This window comes from Erpetoichthys calabaricus, chromosome 3, assembly GCF_900747795.2.
Source record: "Erpetoichthys calabaricus chromosome 3, fErpCal1.3, whole genome shotgun sequence".
Classification (NCBI taxonomy): Eukaryota; Metazoa; Chordata; class Cladistia; order Polypteriformes; family Polypteridae; genus Erpetoichthys; species Erpetoichthys calabaricus.
Genome location: NC_041396.2, coordinates 312,621,662 through 312,631,006, shown reverse-complemented (window position 1 = coordinate 312,631,006; position 9,345 = coordinate 312,621,662). Strand labels below are relative to the sequence as shown.

Here is a 9,345-nt window from a genome sequence, read left to right as displayed (position 1 = left end):
CCCTCTATATAATCTTGGTAAGGGGCCAGATACAACTAAATTCTGACATTTTCTTTTAGCTTTGATGCAAAGAGAGATGAAGTTCCTCTTTAATACCTCAGATTGCTGTGAATAAATATCATTTGTCCTCTTTTTAATTGATGTAAATATCTAACAACCATCTGGTCATTTAGATGAACATATTCTGGGTACAAATCCAATATTTGGTTCATGATAAGTCCTTTGCTTTTTTGATTCAAGTAGAAAATACAATGGTGACCACAGCTGGTAGATAAAAACTCCTGTAACTGAATACTGTTATAAGTGATGCAGTTAGCATTAATCTTCACAAATTTCTTAATAACTTCGGGAAATATTTCAGAATCTGGGGGGATTCCATACGAGTCAAAAAATTCAGCTTTTCCATGATTTGTAAGGTAAATGGCAATCCAGTGCTTTCCGGGTTTATCATGGGGGTCTGTGTTTACGATCATAAACAGAGGTCTGGCAACCAACTTCTCCTTGAGCAGTTGATCTGAAGGGAAGACATCCAGAAAATGGATGTGTGTCAGTGGCCCAGATGTAAGGGCGGTCCTGAGCTGCACAGTGTCCAGAGGCTGCATGTCTGAACGTGTCTACGGCTTAACTGTAATCGTAAATAACTTGCCAACGCATGTTAATTTCAATGATGTTGTCACAAACCGCATATACAATCATATTCACTGTATCTTGCAGCGGTTGAGCAAATCTTATTTCGGCCCTGTGTTTGCCTGTTTTGATAAGTGAATCGTGTCCTGTTGATTCCATATCAGGGCTTAGGTTGAATGTAAAAACTGAATAGCCTTTAGCAAACTCTTCACGATCAACTAACAGGGCCTTATCTTTCATCCTCTTGTCAGCGGTCTCCACCAGTTGAAAATATTCTCTGACACAGTGACCATTAGCAAAATCAGGCTGCAGAGGCTTGCTGGGTATCTGCTCTCCATCCAGGTAAAGAGCCATGAAGTTGATGTTGTTAAGTTTAAAATTAAAGGGCTTGTGTGTAAAGTTGCAGCTGAAAGCTGCGTTGTCAACAAAACCCAAAACAACCAATTTGGGCAGCTGTCCCAGAAACAGGTTTTCCTGGTTGCAGACACGGCTACCGGTAGGTATGCTGAACACTTTCATTTGAACCCGGTCGATTGGGTATTTTGCATTGCTGGTCATCAAGGCCTCAGCATGACCCAGTCTGACTGCCGGGTTGACTTGAACTCTTTTCACAAACAATGATGCTGATAATATGTTGACCGTAAATTGATCACCATTGCTCATCAGACAAAAGTCATCTTTATTTCGAACCAACTTTATTTTTACATCAACCCCATTCATTAATATTTTCTCTTGAAAGAACAGATCTGCATGGATGTGACCCAATAAATCAACCCTGTGGCTTCTGGACGTGTAAGCAGCCCTTTTATTGAAGCCCAAATTTGGTCCATCCAGAGCAGTGGCTTCGTGGTGACCGGGTGTGTCTTTATAGAACAGTCCAGCTGAAAATTGTGTTTTCAGGGTCTCGTCTCCGTAATTTAGTACAGTTTCGATAAACGCTCGATATGGGTAACAGTCATTGCTCTGGCTAATCAGTCTGTCCCTAACAGTGATATCCACCTGACTGAACAGAGAAGCAATCGGGTAGTTTACAAGGGCGACACGTGAATCTGTGGCCAGATTTGTTCCATCATTTTTATTTATTTTACAGCTTAAGTAGAGGAGTGTGTTGTTGAGGTCCAGGTATTGATCATTTCTGGCAATTGAAAACTCAAGTGGAGCATTTTCTGACAATGCGGTGAGAGGCGGCACTTCGACATCGTAGCTTTTTTCAATGCTGGTTTGTGTTGGTGACAGCTGAAATACGTCCAGTTTCGATTTTGCACATTCATCTGACGCACAGTGTACAAAAGCCATGTTTAGAATATATCACTACAATTTTGCTTAGTTCTGGATCTTCTCTTGGTTGACTTTCTTTTTCTTTTAGCAGAATGTCGAGCTCTCTTCCTGGGCCGTGCAGGTGGCCCAAGCAGTGCTAGATGGGGTGTGCGTCTTTTTCTTTTAACACCTCTCTTTATAACAATCACACCCGAACCTTCTTGTTGGGGTGTTGCAACTTTATTCATTACAGCACCTGCCACGTGACTCATGACATCATTAGCAATGCTTTTCGCTGCAGCCTTGACATGAGGTTTAGCAATTTCTAGCCCACGCCTAAACAGAGGTGCTGCTTTTCTGAAGAGAGCTTTAAAAATACCACCAATACCACCACCGTACTGGACAGGGAGACCATGAAACCCTGGTAGACCATTGCCCGCTTGTGTCTTGTAATAAGATGCGCAGGTGCGTGGATCTCCATAGTTTTTTGTTACAAGCATATTTAAAAATTGATAGATCTTGCTGGAAAAAATGCAACTTGATTATTGCCTTACCGTACTGGAACGGAACTGGTTTATTCTGGTCTGTCTTAATTTCAATCCTTATATTATTGAAGCTTTGCACGGCGAGAGGTATGTAGTGTGGCTTTTCAAAAAATATGGTGACATTTGCACCGTCTTCACCTTTTATGTTTACACATCTCAGTAGTGGTGCATGCACATCTCCAACAAGTTGTGGTTCGATAATATCTGTATACACGAACATGGTGGACAAACCAGCTGTGATATCAGAAGTGACTTGTTAGACAGCTTCTCTGGATCAAACCCGAGAATGTAAGACAGCAACCCGGTCACTTGGAGCAAAATGTTTTTATCACCAATGAGACGAATGGGTCTACTGGCAGGATTGTATTTAAGTATTGCCTTAGGTGATGACGGGTTGGTATTAATGACATGATTCATTTCCGACAACAATGCTTCTATAGTGCTGAAATAGCCTTTGTTTAAAGTGTATATCCATTTTATTGGTATTGTTTCCTCATTCATTAGTGTAAATTGTGCTTCCCGAGTGTTGGAATTGAACGTTTTTGGGTAAGTCAGTTCCACCAATGGCACTTCCCAGTCTCAGGACAGTTCTATTGTCTTGGCTAGCTGAACGGTGAATGTTGCTATCGTGTTGTTGGGAAAAGTCCTGGCCGATGAATTACTCGGCAGTGTCGCATAAATGCCATTTCTGACTGTAGACATTTTTTTCTTGCTTTCTCAACTCCTTATGTCTTTCACTTCTGAAGCCTTGACCCAACTGTTAAATTTCTTGTCCCAGCCAAGCCATTTTACCAACACATGCTTGTTTCTACCATGTATGCGAGTGGCTAGAATTTTCTGAATGCGGTACATCGCACCGGTTAGCAGAGTTTTTTGTAACTCTTCTGCATAAAACGTCCCTTGAATTTCATCACCTGCGTAATCTTTTAGTTTATATACAGGTTTGAGTCATTTAAAACAGTCCACGATAATAAATATTTCATCTGTAAACGACTGCTCATAGCCTTTTTCGAATACACCTTTTAATTTTGAAACTCTGACATGATCAAGTGCACGGAGTAGATTTTCTTTTCCCGGCCCTACCATAGACTGTTTTCCAAACACTCAGAGCATTTTCTGGAGTCACATCTACAGGTCTTGTTTTAATCGTGGTGTGAAAACTGTGGTTATAACTCTGCAGAAAGTCTGACCGGACATCTATATACCAAAAAGTACTGGCATATGTCAAATATTTCAACATTTTGGATTTTAAGGTCCTATTGAATCGTTCTACTATGCTGGCCTTTACTTCGCTGTTCGTAACAAAATGTACAATATTGTTCTGTTTTAGTAGTTTTTGCACCAATGTGTTATGAAATTCTTTGCCTTTGTCTTTCTGTAGCTTCTTAGGAACTTGACCCTCTCTAAAGATCAAACTAAAACTCAGAGAAACTTCTTTCCCTGTCTTGGCCTTTAATGGCACAGCCCAAGCATATTTTGAGAGCACATCGATACACGTGAGGATTAATTTATGTTCATCATTTAATTTTGAGTAATAAGACATCTCTACCAAATCTGCTTACCACTGGTCATCGACCGTTGAAATATACAAACTATAAAAACCTGGACACAAATAGATGAACATACACAGGCTTGGTCCACAATAGAAATAAATCCTGTAGTACTTCTTTATATTTTATAACTTGTATTATAAGTTATCACCAATATACTAACAACCCAACTGTGCTTCACACACTCAGAATATGGAACCAATGTAGGAAGTGTTTTGAAATAGTGAAGCTTTTAACTGTGGCACCTCCGCACAAGAACCACCTTTTCCCACCCTCTCAAACGAATGCAGTTTTTAATATCTGGATAACATTCAGGATTAAATCACTTAGAGATCTGTCTCGATGCATGCTCAATAATCCAGGTAAAGAAATTCTAGAAAGTTTATTCTGTTCATCTGAACATAGTTTTATGGAGGTTGATGACACTATGGTCTTGTATGATGTTGCATCTCTATTCACTTGCGTTCCAGTTACAGAAGCAGTGGAAGTGGTCCGTAAGAGATTAAAACTATGTCCAGATGAACAGAATAAACTTTCTAGAACACTCAGAGATCTGTACATAGACAACGTCTTTGCATCCTACAAACAATTACACTCCAAATTTAACTTTCCAGCTACACATTTCTTTCACTACCTTCAATTTAGAAACTTTGTTAAACAGAACCTGCCCAATTTTCCTCACCTCCCACCCACATCTATGCTGGAAAAAATATTCATCAGTCTTAAGGACTCCAACAGCATCTCCGTAATATATAAAACCATTTTACAGTCCCTCCCTTTCAAAGATCCAAGAGTACAGTGTGTGAAGAAAGCAAACGACACAGCTTTTAACTTTTGGGGTTTCCGCCCCGGTTTACTGCAACACAAACAGAGAAACGTCTCCACAATACAGGTAATGGTCAACATAGGACACAGTATGAAGGGAATGGGGAAAATTTATACAGGGGGACAGGAAATTAAATAGCGGAATGCTGGGAAAATTGAGATGCAGGACGGGAGATTAACGTCATCGTCCTGGAACTGGAGGGTAGAAGGGAACCTGGAAATATGGCGGCTTAATGTTTTTTCCTGGATTTGTTATGGCGGTGAGTCCTCGCTCTGGCTGATGAAACAAGAAGAGAAAGGTTAGTGCGCCATCTCTGTCCCTCGGCATAAGTTGTCGCGATGTGGCCTGGGTCATTAAACTGCTCCCCATGTGCCTGTGCGTGACATGACCCCCCCACCAGCCCAGACCCACCAGGTCGGGCGGCCCAAACCAGGTGGTCGTGAGCCCATGAGAGGGCATCCGCGTTGGTCTGAAGGTTACCCTGACGATAAGTGACGGTGAACTTGTATGGCTGCAGGTCCAAAAACCACCTGGTAACTCGATTCGACTCCCTATGAAGGCCCATCCACTGGAGGGCGGCATGGTCCGTCACCAGGGTGAATTCCCGACCCAGCAGGTAGTACCGCAGGTGAGTTACCGCCCACTTGATTGCCAGGGCTTCCCGTTCCACCGCCACATACCTCATCTCCAGGTCTAACAGTTTCCGGCTCAGGTACATCACGGGGTGTTCAACACCGTCGATACTTTGGCTAAAAACGGCACCGAGGCCAGTGTCTGAAGCATCGGTCTGGAGGAGAAAAGGAAGAGAAAAGTTAGGTGTTCTCAAAATAGATGCAGAAGTGAGGGCCAGTTTTAAGTCACTGAATGCTTGTTCCATGGCTTCATTCCACACCACATTCAAAGGGGCCTTCTTCTTTGTCAAGTTTATCAAGGGTGCTGTCCTCTCAGAGAAACGAGGTACAAACCGGCGGTAGTAACTCGCTAGCCCCAAGAAAGCTTGCACCTGTTTCTTGATTATCGGACGAGGCCATTCCAAGATGTCTTTTACTTTCGAGCACTGTGGTTTCACTATCCCCCCTCCTACCAGGTAGCACAAATATTTGGCCTCTTTCAACCCAAAGAAGCACTTCCGGGGGTTTGATATGTAGGCCGACTTACACTAATGTCAGGAGGACAGTGTAAACCTGCAATACATGTTCCTCCCAGGTGCCAGAAAAGATGACAAAGTCATCGAGGTAGGCGGCACAATAGTACTGGTGGGGCCGTAGCACTAAATCTACCAGACGCTGGAAAGTAGCCGGTGCCCCGTGCAGCCCAAATAGAACCTTGTATTGCCAGTGTCCACTAGGAGTAATGAAAGCGTTTTTTTCTTTAGCGGATGCTGTTAAGGGAATTTGCCAGTATTCTTTGGTCATGTCAAGTGTAGTCAAATACCAGGCCGTTCCCAACCTCTCGAGGAGCTCGTTGACTCGGGGCATGGGTTAGGCATCAAACCTGGAGACCTGATTAAGACGTCGGAAGTCATTGCAAAATCTCCAACAGCCGTCCAGTTTGGACACGAGGACAATGGGACTGGACCACGGGCTATGACTTTCCTCGATAATGTCCATGTCCAACATTCGTTGGATCGCCAGCTCCACCTCAGCCCTTTTTGCCTCCGGGAGGCGGTAGGGTCTTTCCCGGATAACCACTCCTGGGTCTGTCACAATATCGTGCTGAATCAGCGCGGTCCGGTCTGGTGCTTCACTGACCACTTCCGGGATGGACAGGATTGCTCCTTCGAGCTCCTGTTGTTGGTTGGATGTCAAATTGTTGCCGAGGTTAAGCGATATGTTTTTGGAGAAAAGGGAGAGGGTGAGCTCAGAAGGTTGTTCCTCCCTGGTCTTCCACGGCTTTAATAAGTTCACGTGATACACCCTCTCGGTTGGTCGATGATTTGGTTGGCTAACCAAATAATCGACGAGTCCTTTTCTTTCATTAACCTTGTACGGGCCCTGCCAATGGGCCAGCAGTTTTGAGTGGGAGGTGGGCACGAGCATCAGTATGCGATCTCCCAGCTGAAATTCGCATAGGGAGGAGTTCCTATTATAATTCCGGGCCTACGCTGTTTGAGCCCGAGACATGTGATCTTTTAGTATAGGTCGGATTTAATCTAATCGATCGCGTAATTGCGTGATATATTCCAACAGATTTGTGGAGGGAAGTGCCTCCCCTTCCCAACCTTCCTTTAGTAAGTCTAAAATGCCCGGGGCTGGCACCCATATAGAAGTTCAAATGGGGAAAATCCCAAGGAGGCTTGTGGCACCTCCTGATACACAAAAAGTACTAAAGGTAGGAGCTGGTCTCAGTCCCTTCCATCTGTGTTGACTACCTTACAGAGAATCTGCTTAATAGTTTGGTTAAACCTTTCTATCAGCCCGTCCGTCTGTGGGTGATAAACAGATGTTTTGAGATGCTTAACACGGAGTAACTTGACCACCTCCCTGAACGTATCCGAATTAAAGGGCGCACCTTGATCCGTAAGGACTTCCTTAGGTATGCCCACTCTGGAAAATAAGCCTACCAATTCCCGTGTGATATTTTTTGAGTTAGCAGCCCGCAGGGAAACTGCTTCTGGATACCGTGTTGCATGACCATGACCAATATATGTTTGTGGTCGCGGGCCGAAGGCTCTAGGGGTCCAACGAGATTGACTCCGATCCGCTCAAAGGGAACGTCAATAAGGGGAATCGGGACTAGAGGAGCTCGGTCCCTCCTGGGAATCTGGCATAATTGACAGACTGGGCAAGACTGACAGAAACGGCGGACCTCCTCATTGATCCCGGGCCAACAGAATCGGAGTTTAACCCTCTCTAACGTCTTTTTTCGGCCCCGAGGTAGACGCCTAAGAGGTGGGCACGTGCTAGGTCGCAGACCTCTCGCCGGTAGGTTCACAGTACTAACAACAACTTCCGTACCTCGCCTTCGTGTTCCGCAACTCGGTATAACAAGTCATTTTCTAGGACAAAGTAGGGTTCCAGAGGTGTGGAATCTAACGATGCCAGGTCGCCTGCAGATACAAAAGCATTCCGGGCAAACTTCAGGGAATCGTCGTTCCACTGTTCTCTTTTAAATGACGCTGGCGTAGAGTGAAATTGAAAGTTTAGGCCAGCTAATACATCAGGGCCTAGGCCCGGAGCGGCGTCTCCCAGTAGCGGAACCCCACCCAGTTGTACTTCCAGGTCAGGGTCTATCTCCGAAAGGCGTCCTTCTCGGCTATCCACATCATCAATAGTTGCCGATGATGGCGTGGGAGCAGTTTGGAGGGTCCCCTGACCATCAATAAGTAGACCCAGCTTGTGTACAGGAGTGGTGATAGTTTTACCGCATTAAGTTTTGGACCAGTCTTGTCCCAATATAACCAGATAGGGGGGTTCGGGCAACACTGCAACCATAAGCTGTTTCGGAGTCCCCTTCAATGTTATAAAACACCTTGCAGGCCTGTATGATCTGGTCTCTCCATGTACGCATGTTATGCTCGACCGTTTGGTGAGCCATTGTTGCGGTAAAACATAACGGTGAGCAACAATGGTGATATTGCTCCCGGAATCAAACAAAGCCACCACTGAGTGCCCATTCACCAACACCATTCCCGTATTCATAAGTACCAGAGGGTTTGACGGAGCACAGTACCTCTCTCCTCTCGTGTAGCTGTAGTCCATCAGCATCGGTTCTGCATTGAGGGTACAGGTGGGAAGGATGTGCCCCACCTCGCCACACTTGAAACAGCACGGCGGGGTGAGCACCCTGTCTCTTTATTTCGTTGACGGCTCTGGGGTGACAGCACGACGGTAGGGCTCCTGTGTGGCAACCCATCCCTGTTGGGCCATACGAGCAGGCTTCTCAGACCCCCCGATTTGGTTTACCACCAGTTGTCGCTCCAAGACCTCCAGGAGCCCATTCATATCCCGGAAGGGATGTCTCCGGACCTAATGGGCGAGGTAGTCCAGCATGGTGTATACTAACGCCTCATAGGCTACCTGCTCCACCACCTGGCGGGCTCAATTTACATCTGGCCGTAGCCAGCAGCCGAGTTTGCCCCAGAACTCGAACGCCTGGACCCTAGCTGGGAGCTCTGGATTGAACCGCCAGTGCCTCCATATCCTCGCCTGCTAGCCAGAGGTGATGCCGTAGCGTTTGTATAATTCAGCTCTCAGGAGGTCATATTGGGCGCTTCCTCCTCAGGGAGATCGTGATAGGCCCGCTGCACCGGACCCTTCAGGTAGGGAGCCAGGATGGACGCCCAGTCCGCTTGTGGCCACTCATTTCTTGTCACCGTTCTCTCGAAGACGGTCAGATACGCTTCCAGATTGTTGGCTTCTGTAAGGGGAACAATCTGGGGGGGAGGGGGTGGAGGACGTATGAGGTCCGGCCTTGCAGCTTCCGCGGTGGCCAGCCGCCTCTTTGTTTGTGCGAGCTCCACCTGAGTGACAGCCTGGTCCATCTTGACGGCCTGGAGTTCATTCGCCAAGGTATTCAACACAGCATTCAAGTCCTGCCC

The 9,345-nt window shown here is 45.7% G+C and overlaps 1 protein-coding gene across 1 annotated transcript; it reads right to left on the bottom strand.

The window, feature by feature from the left end:
• Positions 1 to 621: 621 nt before the first annotated feature.
• On the bottom strand, positions 622 to 1,923 carry LOC114644160 (uncharacterized protein F54H12.2-like). The gene has a single exon (XM_028792392.1). It carries the CDS (start codon positions 1,921 to 1,923, stop codon positions 622 to 624), a length of 1,302 nt encoding a protein of 433 aa, XP_028648225.1.
• Positions 1,924 to 9,345: the final 7,422 nt, after the last annotated feature.

Coding starts and splice junctions, on each gene's coding strand:
- LOC114644160 (XM_028792392.1), bottom strand. CDS start 1,923: ATGGCTTTTGTACACTGTGCGTCAGATGAATGTGCAAAATCGAAACTG.